General features: G+C 47.2%; 2 protein-coding genes across 5 annotated transcripts in view; both read right to left on the bottom strand.

The window, feature by feature from the left end:
* Positions 1-592: 592 nt before the first annotated feature.
* Positions 593-9,122, bottom strand: Mob3c (MOB kinase activator 3C). 3 transcript variants are annotated; one of them, XM_020178011.2, is made up of 5 exons: positions 8,962-9,115; positions 7,639-7,913; positions 5,111-5,567; positions 2,732-2,934; positions 593-2,456 (listed from the first exon to the last, which is right to left on the bottom strand). In XM_020178011.2, the coding sequence occupies exons 3-5, from the start codon at positions 5,526-5,528 to the stop codon at positions 2,427-2,429; spliced, it is 651 nt and encodes a 216-aa protein (XP_020033600.1). In that variant the 5' UTR covers positions 5,529-5,567; positions 7,639-7,913; positions 8,962-9,115; the 3' UTR covers positions 593-2,426. The 3 variants fall into 3 exon arrangements, with proteins under 3 accessions (XP_020033600.1, XP_020033598.1, XP_073936325.1); XM_020178009.2 differs by lacking the exon at positions 7,639-7,913 and having other exon boundaries at positions 8,962-9,118; XM_074080224.1 differs by lacking the exons at positions 2,732-2,934; positions 7,639-7,913 and having other exon boundaries at positions 8,962-9,122.
* Positions 9,123-19,469: 10,347 nt separating this feature from the next.
* The window catches only part of Atpaf1 (ATP synthase mitochondrial F1 complex assembly factor 1), a 34,523-nt gene continuing 34,437 nt past the window's right edge, over positions 19,470-19,555 (bottom strand). For both annotated transcript variants that reach the window (XM_074080220.1, XM_074080216.1), the window contains exon 10: positions 19,470-19,555. This exon is cut by the window's right edge and continues 239 nt beyond it. The gene's annotated coding sequence lies outside the window, so the exon portion shown is untranslated.

Here is a 19,555-nt window from a genome sequence, read left to right as displayed (position 1 = left end):
TAAGAACCAAGGTGTTTTTAACTCCTGTCTGTGTGGTTTGTGGGCTAGGGTCAGTGGAATGACAGTAAGACCTGAGCCAAGAGTTTTGGGTGTCTCCTGAGGAGTAAGCTCTGGAGTAAGCCCCAGATCTACCTCTTCCACTTTGAGCTTCATCCAGCAATCAACATCTTCCTTCTGAGAATGGCCTCCTCTCCTGTAATTAGGGTTGGGGCTGTATTTCTATTCTGTCCCTTTACCTATTAGTTCCCTGAAACCACCCAGATAAAAAAGACAGGGTGAGAATAGCCAATGCCAGTTAACCTGAACTTAAATAAGGAAAGATTCTCCATCAGATTAAGTTCCTGGAAAGCTAGGGTGAGCCCTTTCCTCCCCAAGGGTCCTAGCTTGACCTGGTCTAGAATCCTCAGAGCCATGGGAGAATGTTGGTGTTCCCATCCTGTAGAACTAGGCCAGACATGACCATATCAGTCAGACCTCCACATAGTTCAGGATCTCAGGGCAAAAAGCTCTGCCAGCCCCATTTTGGTCCAGCTCTTCCCACCATCAGCCAAGAGCCATGTGGCGCCCAGACCACAGCTTCCCACCAGTTGAGTACTTTGGTTTGTCTCTTTTATTTTACCAAAAATAACAACAATAGTCTTTCCTCTGTTTCACAAAAATAGATTTCCCCTCCCCCACCCCTCTCCACAATCAGCCCTTGCCACAGCCTAGAATCCATCAGGAAGTTAAAGACCACTCTGGGGAAGCCTCTACTCCCCTCAGTCCAGAACTGCTGGCAAGGCATGTTTCCCTTGGTAATTTCTCTAGAGGCAGCAAAGGCAGAAGTCCCAGGCCCAGCTGGCTGGTCCTGAGAGCCCCATCTGTTTCCCCAGAGGGCAGGTGTTTCTAGGCCATCAAGAGGTGCATGATTTTGGAGGCTTGGCTCAGTGTCCAACCCCAGCCAACCCTAGGGTGGTGGGGCTCTCTGGCATCAGGCTAGAAATCCTTGCTCAGAGCAGGAACAGGAGAGGGTCTGTCAAACCCTTTCTCTGTATAGCAACCAGTCCTGGGGTGAGAGTGAAGACTCCTCATTTTTGCTCCAGTTTTGCAATAGTCTCACTCTGAGGCCTTGGCCAGTTTCTTCCTCTTCTCCTGGCTTCACTTTCCTCCTTTGCATTTTGAGAGGCTGAGACTGGATGATTCTCAGGTCCTTCTGGTTCTCCATCCTGGTCTCCCAGGGTAGAGGCTCTGGGAGTGAAAAAGTCTGCTCCTGCCTCCATTTCCCATTTGTGGGTTTGGGCACAGGGCTGGTCATGGAGGAACTAAGTAACAGGGTGCTGAATGAACATCCCAGCCTCTCTGGATAGTGTGCCTGGGGATCCAAGTAGCTGGAATGTCTCAGGGATGGTTGGGAAGGAGGCAGTTACTTTTAGGATAGGGATTCTCCACCAGCTACGTGATCCTAATTCAAGTCCTACTTTCTTTGCTGGAATATTATTTTGTGCTGGACTTTGGGTCCTAGGAGCAAGTCTGTAGATTCTGGTAGCTACATCAGAATATATGAGTCCCAGTTTAAGAGCCAGGGGACCTTTACTGACATGAGGAATCATCCACAGACCCCCCCAGGAAGCTATTATCAGGCCCTCCCGGAGGCATGGAGAAGTGACAGTTGTTGAGCATCCCTGACTGAGCATATCAGAAACCACCTGTGTGGTGGGTCAAGGGTTTAAGGAACTCAGGGTAAGTTTCCCCCTTCCAATCTCCACCCCGCTTCCCAGGACTCATGTTAATAGGAAGCCTGGAGGGTTTAACTGTAGAACTACATCTACAGCCACATTTTGTGCATTTACACACATGATCAGATATCCTGAGTGGGGATACTGAGATGTCACTACTTTTACAGTGGTCATGGTCTGAGGGTCCCAACCTCTTCATCCATCCATCCATCCATCCATCCAACATTTATGGAAGGTTTACTATGTGCCAGGGAGGGTCTAGCTCTAGACCCCACACACAGTCAAAATCACACACACAAACACACACACACCACACAGAGGCACAGACACACAGGCATCTCTGCTTACTCATACATAGGCACTCACTCTCTTGCACCTTTCTTGACATCATCTCAGCCACATCCACATTTCCCAAATAGGCTTGGGACCACCAGGGAAGTCTCAAGTATCAGAGAATAAATGTGGTAGCCTACCTCACTCCTAGACATCTTTCCTCTGTTGCCTACTTGAAGCCCTCCCTTTTCCATTCACAAGCACTCAGAGGGTCACATAGGCAGACTTCTGAGAGCCAGAAGTCAAGAGGCACTGGGTATGTGGAGAGGTTCTAGGAGCCTTTAGATTTCTCTACCATCAGATTCCAAAGGGTCCCCTCCTGTAGCCATGCTGTCTTCAGATGGTCCATCTGATGGGCAGCAATGTCCAGGTCTGGGCTCAGTGACAGATTCGCTCTGTCATCTCCCTCTGTAGAGACACAAGGTGTATGTGTTGGGGGTGTCAGGTCAGTCCTATCTCAGCCTACCAGGCAGTCCCTTCCAAAACCATAGGGTTTACTGAGCCTGGCTCTTCCCTCCCCCAACCCCAGCCCTAGGCTGCAGACTATTAAAGTACAGACTCCATTGTAAAATGAATTTCCTCTCCTAACTTATCTGCTTGGGTATTAGAGTTTCTTATAGTAGGCAGCGTTTGGATCTCAAAACTCTCAGAGGTAGAGGAGTGCAATTGGGGCTTGGCCTCACCAGGGGCTCTAGCTCCCTCTGGTCCACCAGGCTGAACTCCTGGATGAAGTAGTAGAAGTGCTTGTAGCAGGTGTTGACATGCGCCTCTGCCCCCATGCTGAGGATACTGTCAAAGTGGTGGATGTAGACGTGGACAAAGACTCGGAAAAGGCGGGTCAGGATCTTGGTGCAGACCTGCTGGAAGTTCTTGGGGAAGGGAACTCCTAGGGGATGGAGAGAGGGCAGAAGGAGGGATCAACATCCTGCTGACAAAACACTGCCTAACTCTGCCCTCTCCCAAATGGGTAGTCTTTACCCAGGGTGTCTCCCCCTGCTACTTCTCAGCATACTTCCCTTAGAGAGAGACACACAGAGAGAGTTTTCACTCTCTCTCATATATTTTATTTTACTTTTTTTCAGTGCTGGGGATTAAACCCAGGGCCTCTAGCATGCTGGGCAAGTACTCTGTCACTGAGCTCTGTCCCCAGCCCCTGTACTTTCCTTTTTAAAGCACAAATTTGAAGATGCCTCTTCCCAGCTGAGACACAAATCACCTTCCACATTTCCAATTGCCTAAAGCAGGGCTTTGCAACCTTGTCACTGATTAACCCTTCTCAGATCATAATACAAGTTATGGCCCAAACTCTCCCCAGAAATATGTTGATCCAGAGGGAGGTGCACATTACACACTCGTATACAATTCCAGATGTTCATTAACATCTGGGTTAGTTTTAGAAAACCTGGGCCTTCAGGATTAAGCCCTAACATCCCAGCAAGGCACTAAGTAAGGCCTTTCATGATCTGATCATGATCACCCACACCCTTAGTTCATCTTCTTTTCAATGTTCACACAGTGGCAGCTCCCCAATGCTGATAATTATTAATTTTTTTTTCAGTACTGAGGTCTGAACTCAGGGCTTCACGCTTGCAGGGCAGATACTCTTACCTTTTAAGCCACTCTGCCAGCCCTGAAAATTGTTAATTCTTCAAGAACTAGTTCAGAAATCACCTACTCTTTTAAATACTCAGTAACATAAAGAAACTTTCATCTGGGAGATCAGCCCTGAGCTGGGCCCTTTGTACCTCTGGCCTTGAATTCTTACAACAATTCTGCTGATGGATCTGATAGTCATTCTAGATAATGATAAAATGGAGGTGGTGTATAAAGGCGAAGCTACTTGCCCAAAGCCATGTAATTATTAAGTAGTTCAGACTGGAGGAAGGATTCAAACTCTCTTTGTACTACACTGTAGCACCCCACAGAACTAAATGATACAGACCCTGCTCCCAGGAGGACCCAGGACTTACATGCTCTTCTTTGTTGTGGCAGAGTTATTCTACTAAAGGTATGAGGCTCACAAGCTCAGGAATGTAGGATGGAAGGGAGTAAAAGCTCAAGTTTAGGTCCACACCTAGCCCACAGACCCCCTTCCTACTCACTGCTCGCAGGTGGGTGGAGCTTGGCCTCCTTGGGAGCCCTGCCAGGCCTAGACCAGGCCCTACACCCTTATCCTACCCCTGCCCATCTAGACTTTAGGTCTTGACCCTATAAGACCTGAACTCCTGAACTAGAGAGTGCACTGAACTGCTCTCTCTCTCTTTCTCTCTCTCTCTCTCCTTCCCTCCTTCCCTCAGTTTCCTCCTGTGTAAAATGAAGGGACATTTTGTTGGGCATGATAGTGCAAGAAAACAGCAGCCACCGCTGGGGAGGAGCCATGGGCTTTGAATTGTAACTCAGTGCACAGCTCCCTCAGCATTCAGACTTCTTCCCTCTGGGCGTGACCACCTGCCCCACCCATCTCTGAGTTCTATAGCCCAGGTTGGGGCTGGGCCCAGGGTAAAGGTGGGGCTGCTGTGATGAACACAGTGTCATGCCTATTCAGCTCCTGGGTGGGTAAGCAGGGCATCACTCATCTCCCCTCCCCACCCTCACAGTCTCAGTCTGTCCAGCTGAGATAAAAAAAGGCTCCAGGCTTGGGCCTGCTCTCAGACCCTAATCTGAGGAAAATATGTATCTTTCTTGGGTCCAGGAGTCAGAGGAAATTCCCAGGAGGTTGGATCCGCCCAAGTCAGAGGATCTGTTATGAATACCTTGAAGTACCTGTTCTGAAAGGTTCTGAGGATCATAGTATTTGTGGTCTTGCTGGCATAGTCCTTAGGGGGCACTTATGCTTTGGACAAGAAGAGCCCCAAGTGGGAGTTAGGCAGTCCTAGTTAAATATTTAACTTTAAGCAAGAGGCCTAACCTGTCTCAATGGGTTTCCTTTTTACAAAACGGGGGTGAAAAACCACCCATCTCCCAGAGGTCCTGTATCAAACTAAATGTCCCATGTGTGGATTGGGCTCCTAATGGCTCTACCCTCTCTGGCCAGGGTAACCTTCTAGTCAGGTGGCACTCACCAACACGTGTGGGAAAGACATCCTCATCATTGATGAGGCCCTCGATCCAGTCCATGAGCAATGCCATATAGTGTGGCGCAGAAAGCTTGGCAGGCCTCCGGTACTGGCGCTCATCCTGCCAGCGGTACTCATATCGGGGACCACCAGCCATTACTGGGCAGCTGGTCTCATTGCAGTGCTCAGCCATAGTACCATAGATGAGGTTGATACGGTTGAAGAAGTCTACCACGTGCACAGCGATCCAGTCGTCGATGTTCTCTCCGGGTGGCAGCCTCACTACACTGCGTAGGTCTAGTCCAGACTTGAGTGATGCTTGTGCCTTCTTATAGAGTTCAAAGCGCTGAGTGCCCGGCTCAAAGCGCTTCCGGGGCCGGAATGTCTTGTCCTTGGCAAACACCTGCTTTAGGCACAGTGCCATGGCCACGCCTGGCAGAGTTGGGTGTCCAAGGGCAGGGACCTGAGGGCGCAGACAAGGGCATGGGGCAGTCAGTGGTCAGGGGCTTATCAAATGGGCTTTTACTTCACAATACCCCTTGCCTGTCTCAGCCCTCTACCTAGAATCAAATTCCTTATCCCCTAAATCCAGTACCCCACACCCTATCAAGTTTACATTAGCTGCTGTGCTGCACCCTCACAAACCTCTCATCTTGTCTTGTTTCCTCTCTGCTTTTATTGTATCTTATGGAGGGTGGGGCCTGGGCTCTAAACAAGTGCTCATCAGAGTTGCTATTGACCATTCCAGAGGTGGCAGAGGCTGCTATAGGCCCACCAGGAGACAGGGGCCTGGACAAGATGATCTCTGGGAGCCCTATAGGCCAGCTGTACAGCGTGGGAGAGTGTGGCTGCATTGTGCTGAGGGGGAGAGGGGAGGGGATCTGGACTTAGACTTCCTCTGGGATATCCCACAGTCTATCCAGCCAGCGGGGATTCCCAGGGAGCAAGAGGGACTTTTCTACCAAAAATGTCCTTTTCTTTTTCTTTACCCTGAAAGAGGAAAGGGCCCTCACTTGGCCAGCTGGGTGGCCTCTGTATGTGGCTGCAGGCGTTGGAGGAGGGGGAGGGTGGCAGGCCTGCAAGGACTGCTTCCTCTCACAAAGGATGGAGATCCTTCCTTCACAAGCTGCCTTCCTCCAGTTTCAAACCTGAACAAGCCACTGGTCTCTCCCTGCACCTGACACTCCATTGATTCCACGGGCCTGCTACTGAGGGTAGTAGAGTGCAGCCAGACTTACCCAGCTGGACCCATCCATCTATACTTCAGAGATGTTTGCTTTGCCTCTTAGAACTAAAGGATCTCTATACTCAGAATAGACTGCGGGGGAGGGGGTTGAGCACTGGGTTCTTTTTTCTTTTCTTTTTTTTTTGGTGGGACTAGGGTTTTGAACTCAGGGCTTCACACTCACAAAGTAGGTGCTCTACCACGAGCCACACCTCCAGTACATTTTGCTCTGGTTATTATGGAGATGGAGGGTCTCACAAAGTATTTGCCCATGCTGGCCTCAAACCACCATCTTCCCGATCTCAGCCTCCTGGGTATCTTGGGTTACAGGTAACTGCGACTGGCAAGTCCTGGTTCTTGCCCTCCCTGTTCCATCATTCACTTGCTGGCTGACACTTGTAGCATCATGAATTTGGCTCATGCAAATCCTGGGTCACTCAGAGGTTTCAGCTCATCTTTCCTGTGAGTGTGTGAACTATTGAGAAATGTAGACCCACCTGCTGAGACTGGAATTTAGCCACAAACTGAGCACTGACCTCAGACTGAGCACCCAGGTCATGTATAAGCCAAGCACTGAGTTCTGACTTGGCCCTGACACTGGTCAGTCTGTGCCTTGACTCTAGCCCCACACTGAGGCTTGAACACAGTCACAAAGGCTGGACTTGACCTTAGACTGGCTTCAGTAGAGCATTTTCCTGAAATGCTCTACAGTTACCTCTGGTAACTGCTGGGACAGGATTGGGGAAGAGAGGGTGGGAATGAGGTGACAATTGGGTATAAACAAAGGCACAGAACATATGGGAGCAATGTTACTTCTGGCAAAAAATTGAACCCATGGAGAAGATATTTTGACAAGGGTCCTTTCTTGTACCACAACAGGCAGGCAGGATGGGAACACTTGGGAAAAACTAGAGTAGTTTGGATAGTTGAGACTGGTCCTCCAGCAGGATTTTGTTCTCTTGAAAGAAGCTTGAAGATGTGGAAGGTCCTCTCATCTATTCTTGCCCCTCAACTTCTTCCCAAAGGAGTGCTAGGGTGGGATGTGAGCTTCCTGAGTGAAGAAGACATCCCTGCTCTACTTGTTATCTTCATTTTAAACTCTGTGTGGTTCAGGTGCTTCGGAAATCACTCATACCGTAATTAGGTGGGGTTCCTGGACCCATCTTTGCATGGCTATCTTTATTGACAGTTCTACATATCCTCACCTGCCTTTCAACTCCCTACCATACCTTTCTTGCCCTACCTCCCACTTGCTTCACAAACAACCACCCTGGGTTTCTTCTTGATCCCTGAACACACCCAGATTCACCTGTCTCTTTTCTTCAGCTGGTTTCCACACTCCATCAGGTTGAATGCTACCTCCTTCCACAGCCTTCTCTACTAAGTCCAGATCTCCACCTTGCGTGGAGGCTGCTTTTGGCCACTATTGTCCCCACCTCAACTGCAGCTTAGGTTAGGGCATAGCACAAAGTTGGAGTCAGGCTTTATGAAAAGCTTAGACTCAGAGTCTTAGTTGAAGGGTTGGAAGCACGGCTCAAGTGGTACTGCACTTGCCTAGCAAGCACAAGGTCCTGAGTTCAAACCCTAGTACAGCCAAAAAAGAAAAAAAAAGTGTTAAGAGTTGAAATGTCCCTGAGCTATCAACTGGTCCAATGCACTTCTACAGATGGGGAAACTGAGGCCCAGGAAGGGAAGTTGAGGAGAGTATGTTCATGTAGTAGGTTACAGGCAGAACTAGGGACTGGGATAAGGGGGGCGCAGCCCATGACAAGGCACAAAGCCCATGACAAGACCTGTCACTGGCCTGACAGATAAGAGGAGAGGAAGGGAGTAGAGGGAGAGGTCCAGCATCTCCCCCACCAATCAGATCAACCTGCTTCCTGTCTCAAAACCAACTGACCCCTCCCCCCAGTGACTTGGGTGTCCTGACCACTGAGTTAGAGTCTAGCCTTCCTGCTATAGCACATCCAGTCCTGGTACTTTTCCCAGAAAAATGTTACCTTAGAGGTGAGTACAGGGTAGGTGCTGTTTCTATTCATGTCCCTTACTGCTCTTCACTCCTCAGCCTCAAGCCCTTATTGACCTCTGTCCCCCTCCCTGAACCATGCCCCTTCCCCTGTTTAGTGCCCACTTCCCAGTGTTGGATAAGGGGCCAGTGGCTTGCTCCTTCCCTGGCTGGATATCTGGGCTTCTGAAATGAAGACCCTGCCCGTTTCTAACATTCAGTCCCCTGCCAGGGCCACACCTTGGAACTCAGCCCTAGGATGGCTCCAGCTTGAACTCAGAATCCAGCCTGGGACAAGATCCAAGAGTAGAGGCGACGACTGCACGCCACCCACAACCCTTCACTACCCCTTACGACCTGGCCCTACCTCCAGGTGTCAGGGCCAAACAGGTCGCAGGACCCAGAGGAGCCAGCCTGACATTTCCGTCCCCGAAGACACGCCCCCTCAACCACCGCCACCCGGGTCCTCGACTTTCGCTGCTGTGAGCCTCGGACCCTGGGCCAAGGATTGTGGCTAGCCTGCCTGGCCAGGGGGCCGCTTCCGGATCGTGCCACACCAGGCCGCGGAAGAAATGAAAGTGGACCCCAGGCTCGGCCGCGGGCGCGGGGCCGCGATCGTTCACTCACCGGGGCCGCCCGGCGGAGAGCTCGAGTTCTCTGCCCGCGCGGTCACATCCCCGCACTCTGGGTCGCCCTTCTGCCGGTCCTCGCGTCTGCCCGCCCCGCCGGGCCACGGCCACCCTCCCGCCCGCCTGCCAGCCCCACCGACGCCAGCTCCGCCCCGGGCCCGGCCACGCCGCGGCCATGGGGCGGGGAAGGACGGGGCGGGGAAAGGGACTCCCCCACCCCAACACACAGGCACCACAGGCCGTCTTTCCGGGAAGTCCATATCTGGCTCCCAGCCACCGGTTGGGAAAAGGACTAACTGAGCAGTCGCCCTCTGGATGTTTCCATGGGCCTTTCCCAAGGAGGCAGCCTCGGATTCCTAGGCTGTGAAGTGGGGGCAAGCCCAGCCTTCCGTTTGGAGCAGAAACAAAAGATAAATGGTGTTTTTCTTGCCCTATTGGAATCATCTGTGCCTCACTTGTCCCTGAACACAGTAAAGTCTCAGGACTGCCTATTTATGCCCATATCCTCAGATTCCCACTAGCGGCCCCATAATAGGAGGCACTGGAAACTCTATTGAATGAATGAGTGAAGGAGTGCATGCCCCGGGAATCACTCCCAAACAGACTCACTCACTTCTGAGAGGACTGAGTAACACCTCTCAACAACTGCTCAAATCACAGACTTGGGAGGGAGCTTGATTCACCCCATTTCCTACCAACAGGCCTTTGTCCCAGACATTCTTTGATCTTCTTTCCTTCCTCCTTTCCAACCAAATCCAAACCCTTCCAGACCTGGTCTGCTCTGCCTACTTTTCCACCAGGATTCCTCTCCTGGGGACAGGCAGATATTGCTCACTAATAATTAATGTACCCCAGAGCCCAAGCCCAGGAGCCAGGTTGCTGGCTCTGTCTGGACAGGAGGGAAGATTGGGGGCCTTCTAGAGTAGGAAGGTCACTGCAGACGGATGAACTGCAGAAGTCCCCCTGGAGAGAGTGAGTGAACAGGTGTGTGTAGGGGAGACCTGGAGGCCACAAGTGAACTCCCACCATGGCACAGATGCCCCGGTGGGCTCCCCTGGGTGGACCTGCCTACTCAATAATAAGAGAACACTAGATCTTTTAAGAACTCCAGGTCATATTCCTGAGGATCCATTCTTTGATGAATTATTTTTGCTTCAGCTTAGAGTTCTCTGTATTTTTATTTCTGAGTCTTAATCTGGCTCAAATCACCTATAAACAAACATTTACATATGGAGGAGATTCACATCTACTTCATTTAATTTGATATCTTAATATCTTTACTGAGCATGCCTGTGCTCTGAGTTCACGGAATTTGGTATTGAACAAGTAACTGACCGTAGGTGCTGACAGGTCAGCAGTTGGTACAACACATACACAGATAATGCAGGGCCAGACCTCAGCTATCCAGAAATGGGAACATGGTTATGCACTGATGGCTGAGTACTACGAAAAGGTGGGGTATCCTCAGGAAACACATGAAACACCCTTGCTGAGTGTTTAAGAGTTTAATAAAGGCATTATTTATAGGTAGAGTCAGGGTGGAGACAAACCAAGTGTATCACCAAAGGGTTAGAAAAGGTAGTGGGTAGCTGTCAACCCCAGATTAGGAAGGAGCGGTGGGAGTGTGATCCATGAGGAAGGAGCTACTGACAGGCACTATGGCTTAAGGTGGAGGACACACCTAGCCCATGGGGCAAGGACACTAGAGGGGGTGGTTAATAAGGGCCTCATTTCCTTCTGTCCTTTCTCCCATCTCTGGCCAGGTTTCTGCATTAGTAGAACCCCAATAGAAGCCAAGGATCCCAGAACCTGTTGCAGCTGCCTCCTGGGAGCAGAGCTGGGTGGAGGGTAGAGAGTCATCTGGTGGAGAATTGTGGGTTAGGGCTGGCTTCACAGAGGAAATAACTTAGAAACTATTGTGTTTTCCTTATCATTAATTTCTAAACATTTCACAAATGTCATTGTGATTTCCTCTCTAACTCTTGGATGATTTAGAAGTGTGTTTTTAGTTTATATGTTTCTTCTTGACTTCTTATATTGCATTGTTTTCAGAGATCAGGGTCTGTAAGATTCTTTGGAATTTGATGTGACTTCCTCTGTGGTTTTGAACATGGTCATTTTCTATGCCTCTGAGTTGGGAATTTGGTGAAGAGGAAAAAGCGCAGAATCTCAGTGTGGGAAATGCAGGTGATCCATTTTGAAAGAATTTCAGAAGTTCTCAGCTCATCTGCAGAATACTGGATGTCTGTGGGGCAGGAAACAGGTGGGAGGATTGGGGGAGCCAGAGGTAGTCCAGATTCCTCAAATATCTATACCCCTTTTTCTGCTGCCCTCTCCTTATTCACCCAAGGAAGAATTTCTATTTCAGCTTCTGCCTTTCCCTGCCCAGGAGGCAGGATCTCTCATATTGGCTCACTGAGGAGAAAGCATGGCAATAAGGGGATCTGAGATGAGACTTCCTTTAGTGTGAAGAAGACAAGATTCAAGGGACTATGACAGGGGAAGACAAAGTTGACAAGGATGTACCTTAAGATTTGGTGTGACCTTGAACAAGATACTCATTCTTTCTGAGCCTATTTCCTCTTCTCTAAAATAGAAATTACAATATTTGCCTCATTGAAGATCTGTGAGGATCAAATGCGATAGCTCCTATAAATAGCAGAAGGCAATGGCCAGTCTGTTTCAAGAATACTGCCTCTAAGTACTCAGCAGGCATTTGTGTAGAATAGGGATTGAGCTTATTCTGGGGTCATGTAGGGCAGTAGCAGAGACCCAAGTCATTATGAATGCTGGTACATCAGCACTGTCCAACCATGATGCCTGGATGATTGTGTTCTTTCTTGGGTGGGAGGTGTGCAAGAAGACATGGGCCAGCCCCCTGTGACAGAGTATTCAGGGGCTTCAATCCCTCTGAAGTGTAGGAGGGACCTTTTGCCTATGAGAACCTCAAATTCCTGTGTTCTTGGCTTTGAAGTCTTCCTTTCTTCCAGCTCTGTGCCTACCCATTGAGTTGGAGATATTGCTTCTATTTCTCTAGGCTAAGGGTCTTCCACGTTGGGAAAGAAACCTCCGTCTAATGTGTTTACAGTGCTCCAGACCTGACCCTCAAGCATGGCCCTGGTAGACATTGTCCCCTCCCACCACTTGGGTTAGTTCTTGACTCAGGGGTACCCCAGGAGTAGAGGTGATAGTTGGGAAGTGGGTTTCACCAGTAGTCCAGGTTTAGACTTCCATGGAAACCCATGATTGAGGATGCACAAAAAGTTCTGCCCAACCCTATCCCCTCTTCTGCCACTATGGTTCCTTAATTTCAGCTCTGGGACCACCTGCCTGTAGCACCCAGTTCAAAACCCTTTTACAGGAAGCCTCCATCAATAGCCCCAGGCCCTGTGGCACCTTTCTTCCTCTTCCCTAGCTTCCTTTTTCTAAGTGTATTCACACACTTAGACCTGCCTCAGTCACCAGTGGGGCTGGGAGATGGAGAACAAATCAGTTGAAGAGGGGGCCACTTTTCTAACAGTGTTCTCAAGGGAAAGTAGATAATGCAGGCATTTGTACCTGGGTCTATGTTAAAGCAAGTAACATTAAAATACACTGACTATTCTCAGTAACCTGAGGGCTGGGATGATAAATTTTAGTAATGATAATAGGAAATTAGTATAGCTTTAACATCTTAGAGAGACAGCATGGTGAAGTGCAAACTGTACATCCAGTTTTCATTTGTTCATTCATTTGATAAGTATTTTCTGAAGGCCTATCAGGTGTGAGGCACTGTATTTGGGCCAGGAGAAGACCTTGCCTTTACTTTGTGGATGATGACAAACACCTCAGACTTCCAAGGAACTTCTATTGGTCTGGACTAACAGAAGCTAGTTTAGAAGACTAAGGCTGCAGAGGAGCATTAGCAAGCAACAAATCAGGGAGTAGGTGGCTCTTAGGAGGAGAGTCCTTAGATATCACTTAGTCCAATCTCCTTGAAGTACATGGGAAAAGCGAGGCTCAGAGAGGCAATGTAAAATCATGATAAAATCATTCAGTGTGCCAGGTACCGGTGGCTCACACCTGTAATCTTAGCTACTCAGGAGGCAGAGATCAGGAAGATTGTGGTTCAAAGTCAGGTCAGGCAAATAATTTATGAGACCCTATCTCTAAAAAAAACCCTTCATAAAAAAGGACTGGTGGAGTGCCTCAAGGAGTGAGCCCTGAGTTCAAACCCCAGTACTACAAAAAACCAAACCAAACCAAAACAAAAAAACATTCAGTAAAACTTCTATATACCTGTGCTTGAGATGCATATTCTCATTTCTTCCTCTCAGCACCCCTGGGTGGTTTATCTTTCTGGAGCTTTAAAGTTGTCTTCCCTTCGGAGGAAGTGGTGTGGAAGAGAACAGTTAAAACAAGTGGGGAGCAGGGACTGGACATACTAAGATAAAGCTTCAAGCTCAGTCCTGCAGTTCTGAGTTCATCCTGTATTCACTTCTGGGAGATGGGAAATTGTGTGGCAGCAGTTTAGGCAGTGGGTGGGGTTTACTTCTTGGTGGAGACTCACACTGTGTCCGGTGGAGTCTGGATTCCATAAAGCACAGCTTGTGACTTGACTTCTCGCATTTGTTATGCAGCTCGTCATTGGGCTGCATCTGAGGCTTTTCAAAGAAGCAGCTGGGAAAGCTTTGCTTTCTCCAAGGCTGGGCAGACCAAGGGTGTGTGCTTCTCTTGCAGGAGTCTCCCTGAACAATCCCAGCTGCCCAGAACCAGCTTTTCAGGGGGAGCCCTCTTCACAAAAAGTTCTCAGTGCTTTGCAGATATGCTCCTTGGTTAAATGCAAGGAGGTTTTATTTTCCCCTTTGGGCTGTAAGCCCTTAAAAGTGGGGCTTTTTTTCCTCCTATAGTCTGAATTTGAACTCAGGGCCTTGCACTTACTAGACAAGTGCTTACCACTTGAGCCACACCTCCAGTCCTAATTTTTACCTCCTCTTGTGGAATTCTGTAGCAACAAGTGATAGCTATAAGGAACATTCTGGCTAATGAAGCGTGTTATTGCTCTGGTCACTTTTGAGTCTTTCCACAACCTGGGGAAATGAATATTGACTGCCAAAAGGTGAAATGTCTTAGCCAAGACAAGTGTAGCCTGAAATGGCAAGGGTGAGACTCAAACCCAGACCTCCTAACTCCAGTTACAGAGCTCACCCTTCTGCCCCACACCACTTGAACTATGTCATGAAACTCCAGTTAGTTAGAGAAAGGAGAACAAACCAGTTGGAAAGGGGATAAGACCCTTTTTTAAAAGCTGGGAAAGTAGATAATAATACATGCATTTGTGCCTGGATCCATGTTAAAGCAATTAGCAGCATTAAGTATATAAATCATCCTCAGTAACCTTGATACCACCTAGATTCCTCACTCCCTCTTTCGTTACCCTTGCAAAATTTGTTAGGACAGGTCATATTCCACACATTGTAGACATAGCACCCAAGGGAGAGTTATTTAGTGTGAGAAAGAAGAGGGTAGAAAAAGAGATAGAAATGGGAAGGATGCCAAGTATAGACAGAGCAAAGGGATCAGGAAACAGAAAGCTGTCTGAGGGTCACTTGCCTTCTATAATGGAGGGCTGCTTGCTTCTGGGAAGAAGGCCCAAGGTGGATCACCACAGAGACCCTGAATTTCCTTGCCCTTGAGAGCAATTCCCTTTCTGCAGGGGCACCCAGAGGACACAGTGCAGGCAAACTGAGAAGGGTGAGAAAGTTCCAGCCAATCAATCCTAGCTCCAATGGGGTGTGAGTCTCCCAGTGAGCTCTTAGCTGAGTTCCCATCAATCCCCTCACTCTCCCCACTGGAGTGAGTGCCCAGCTCTCCATATATGATCCCTCTCTGCTCACTCAACACTGGCAAGAACAAATGCACACAGGATGGATGGAGAGCTGCAGCCTGCACAAGCAATCCACAATTCTCCATGCAGCTGCAGGGGTCAGGCCCCAATAATACAGTGCAACAGCTAATCCAGCATTTGGCTCTATGGGTCATGAGCCTGGGAAAGTCTCAGCTTTCAAAATCAAACAAGGAAAACATCTGGGTCCTGTGAGTCTGTCCCATTGAAGTCCTTACCTAAGATGCGCTGGAAGCAGTTAGCTTCATCTCTGTTAACTTTCCCAGAGGCAATTTCCAAATCTTGCTTTTTTCAGCTATTTGTTAGTTGGGTTGCTTGGGACCAAAGTACAAAGAAAGTTTGGAATAAACAGGTAGAAGGAATACTGCTATTAACACTCTGTATGGCCTTAGGGAAGTTACTTCACTTGGTTTGGGGCCTATTCCCTCAGATATAAAATAAAAATATAACCACTAACTTATTGTAGGGGTTCCTCCCTCCCCCAAGAAAAAGGTGAGCTTCAGAATTACCTGGAGAGTTGAAAGAGAGGTGAGAGAGGAGAGAGGAGATAGAGAGCAGAGAGAGAGAGAGAGAGAGAGAGAGAGAGAGAGAGAGAGAAATATGAAATAAAGGAAGAAAGTTTCCCAGGCCCCACCCCATACTAATAGAATCCATTTCTCAGTGCTGGGGTTCAAGAATCAGCAGCTTTGACAAGTTCTTCAGGTGTTTCTGATGCCCAACCAGTGGGAAAATGACAAGATTAGATGGATTTGGTCGCTTTAACTGTAAGCAGTTATGTCTAATGAGTTGACAGGAAATTAAATAGAGGTTTGTAAACAGAAATAACTGTCTCAGATAAGCCATCCATAACTTGCACCCTGTCCAGAAACTCCAAGTGTTACTTGACCACATGTTAGCTTGCAGGCTCTGGTGCTGCTTACCTGCCCACTTCTCACATCCCTAGCCCCATGTTGCCCTTGCCTAAGTGTGAGCATTGGGCTCGACCAGCTGGTGATTAACGATTGAGTGTTTATAGATAAATAGTGTGATCTGGTCTGGGCTTAACCAGGTCTTCCCTTTCTTTGTTCCTATCCTTCAGCTTCTGAATCCAGCCTTAAAATTCCCAAATTCCCAATGCCTGTCCCTAGTCTGGTATGAATACTGCTCAAGCCTCTTGAAATTCCTGGAAAAGTATTTCTGAAAATGATAACATGGTGCAAGAAAAAAATAGCATAATAGAAACATGTGTTCCAGAAGTAGGTGTATATTCTAGAAGCAGAAAATTTGTTCCACAAGCAGAAGGTATCACCTTTTCTGCAGTGATGTGTACCTTGAGAAGATCAAATACTTAATCTAATAGCTACTATTTTGCATTTTGATGATGTGTGAAGCATAGTGCTAGTCACTTTACATATACTATATTATTTTATTTTTTCTTAATGTTGGAGACAGGACAATTTATTTATAGATGAGAACACAAAGGCTCAGTGATTAATTTGTTCAAGTTGAGACAGCTAACAAGAGATAGAGCTAGGATTTTAATTTAGACCTGACTCAACATGCAGACTCCCCTGTGCCCTCCTCCATAAAATGGAAATAATATTACCTTTATGGTATTGTTGCAAAGATCAAATGAAAGAAACTTAGGTACTAGAAACAAACATATCAGAGTCTGGTGGGAGTCACACACCAAATGAGTCTCAGTAACTATCTCTCTGCTCCCTCTCTTCCCCCTGCAAAATCAGTGCCAAAATGTCTGCCAAGATATGCCTGCTACTTCCCATCTGACCAGAGACATGGTCAAAATGGGGAAATGGGCTGAAGAAATGAGAATGCAATGTGGGGATTCATGCCGCATCATAAATGTAGGAATAACAAAAATGACCTGAGATCACAGTGGGTCACAAATCAAGTGTGACCAGTGGTAATGCTTTAAATCATGGCAAGGATTTTTTATTTTTATTTTTTGGGAGGTGAAGAACTTGAGGGACAACATTCATCCATAGACTGTCATGGCAGATGTAGAAGAGGACCAATGAAAAGTATCATATTTGTTGGCTGGTGCTTGTTGTGCAAAGGATTGTTGTAGACTTGGGTGGCTTGAATTTAGTGGTCACTCAAGAGGGATTTATTTAGGACCCACAGGATTTATCTCTATGTGCAAGATTTCATGCTGGACACTGGGAATATAAGGTTCATTAATATATGATCCCTGTTTCCAAGGGGTGTCCAGTTCAGTGGGAGAGAAAGCCTTGCAAAGCCTGAGTCCAAAATGCTATGGGAGAAACACAGAGGAGCAAGTGACCCAGGTGGGGACAGTGTGAGGGAAGCAGATGTTGGGAAAGGCTTCTGATAGAGATGCTTCAGCATAACTTTGAAAGACAAGAATTAACCTGATGAAAGGGCTATAGGCATTTGAAGTAGGCAAAAGTAGTTGGAAGATCAGAAGTAGGAAAAGCATAATGTAATCACAGAACTGTCAGTCAGTAGAATGGCTAGGGCTAAGGACTGGGGCGGGGCTGAGAAAGAGATGAACTTGAAGTCACTAGGAACCAGTTCATGAAGGGCTTGTGAGCTGATCCAAAGGGATGTTATCCTAAAAGCTTTGGGGATCTGGGAGGATTCTTGTTTCTCGAATCAATTTTTCTTGCAGTTATTCCAGTTCCTGAAGCTCAAAGAGCTCAGAAGTGGCCATTTGAATGGATGTGAGAAACTAGTCTGCCCAGTGGACATTATAAATTATATCATTCAGCCTGGAGCACTGACAGTGTTTTTAATCTGGGCTTGGCTCCTGATGCAGGCAGAAGCCTTTTAAGACATCTTTTCTTCTCTGTGCCCCAACTCTCTCCTTTAGCAGTCAGAGATAAAAATGCTGTTACCATGCTGCCACACTAGCAGAACTTGACCAGACCAAAGTGCTCAGAGCACCAAAAAAGGTCCGCCTTCAACAGAACATTATTACTTTCAAAATAAATTCTGGAGGAATCAGAAACATAATGTTCCTATTTTGTTCTTTCATTACTAGCAGGAAAACTGGCAGACATGTTTCTCAGGACTGGTTCCACTGCCACACATGTCTTCTTGAAAACTGAGTTTGCTACTGGAGCTGGGGGGTTAGAAGTGATTGGGAGGTTGCCCTCTTCTGATCTGGTGCTTAGGGAGAGCAGGAGAATACAAGGAGAGTGTCAGTACATGCCATCAACCAATGAGTTCTGCTGACATCACAGAGTTATTGATAGGACTAAGATAATACATGTAAAGGGCTTAGCACAGTGCCTGGCATATGGTAAGCCCCCAGAAAAACATTAGTGGTTAGTGTTGATATATATGTAAGGCCAGCTCTGAACCCACAGGGCAACCTATTTCTTGCATGAAACATGTATTGCTTGAGACTTTAATACTGTCTACCAGCTATTCTCTGTTAGGCCTTAAGTCACTTCCAGGGCAAGGACCATTGTCTAGCAAGCTTTGCATCCTCTGATGCACCTCATAGTGTTCTGTAGTCCTTACCCTCTTCTGATATGGCACTGCTCAGTTTGCCTTGCAATTATTTGTCAGTGACTTGCCTAAATTATGGTCTCCTCAAAGTCAGGGCTAAACCTTTAAATCTGTGCTCAGAAACAAGCATGCTTAACTTGGTCCTACTCCAAGGTCTTAGCACTTGCTGTTCTTTCATTCTCTCCATAGTTCATTTATCAGTTGTCACCTCTAAAGAAATGGCTCTCCTGACCATTAAGTTACTGCCTCTACTCCACAGTCTATCGTATTATTTTTACAGCACTGACAGTATTTGAAATAATCTTACTGGTTTACTTATTTGTCCTCTCCATAAGAATATAAGCTATATGAGAATAGGGGCCTTATTGTCCTACTTATTGCTGTATTCTTCAGTTTTCCATAAGTGCTTAGCATATAATAGGTGCTTGATAAATATGAATGACTGGTGAATCAATGGTAAGGCAAATGACTGGGAAAGTGGGCATTAGTATCTCTTCTCTGAGACTGAACAAAAGTTGGTATTATGGAGAACACAAAAACAAAACAAAACAAAAACCAACCAAACAAAAAACCCAGAGCATGTAGCTCCAGCTTCTAAACAGGATGGAGAAGAAACAAGTATGAACAACCTGAGACAAGACAAAGCAAATTATAACCAGGGGATTATATGTAAGGCACAGACTCAGAGGGAAGAAATAGGTGGCTGACACAGAGCTTGAGAGCAAGGACCATACTAAACCTACTGTGTCCAGCTCTTCACATAGTGGCTGCAAAGTAAGCGCTCTGTGAACAACTATTAATTTGCACAGGGTACACATCCCACGAAGGTACTGCTAGAGGATTAGGTGAGATACAGAGACTTTGTGGATAACTTGGTATGGAAGAATTTCCACTCAATTCTCGATCTATGTGTTACAGATTCACTTAGGCTGGTACAATGCTTGCCTAGCATCCACGAGGACCTGGATTTGATCCCTAGCACTGCAATAAACTAAAAAAAAAGGTGTGTATGTGAGGGAGGGAAAGAGGAAAGAGGGAGAGAGAAAGAATAAAGGAGGAGAAAGAGAAGGAGGAGGAAGACAGATACTAATTTTCTTTTAAATACAGTGTATTTAAATAAAGGCACACACAAACCATTAAGAAAATGTTTTGGCTAAAATTCATGTCAATTATTTATTCAACAAACAATTGAGTATCTTCTATGGTCTAGGCCATGTCCTTGGAGCTGAGA

Source organism: Castor canadensis, chromosome 7, assembly GCF_047511655.1.
Source record: "Castor canadensis chromosome 7, mCasCan1.hap1v2, whole genome shotgun sequence".
In the NCBI taxonomy this organism is placed as follows: Eukaryota; Metazoa; Chordata; class Mammalia; order Rodentia; family Castoridae; genus Castor; species Castor canadensis.
Note: the sequence above shows the minus strand (reverse complement) of the source record. Positions and strands in the feature narration are given on the sequence as shown.

Coding starts and splice junctions, on each gene's coding strand:
- Mob3c (XM_020178009.2), bottom strand. CDS start 5,528: ATGGCACTGTGCCTAAAGCAGGTGTTTGCCAAGGACAAGACATTCCGG. Junction 2,935..5,110: donor TGTCTTTCCCACACGTGTTG/GTGAGTGCCACC, acceptor TCCATCCCCTAG/GAGTTCCCTTCCCCAAGAAC. Junction 2,457..2,731: donor AGAGGGAGCTAGAGCCCCTG/GTGAGGCCAAGC, acceptor GTGTCTCTACAG/AGGGAGATGACAGAGCGAAT.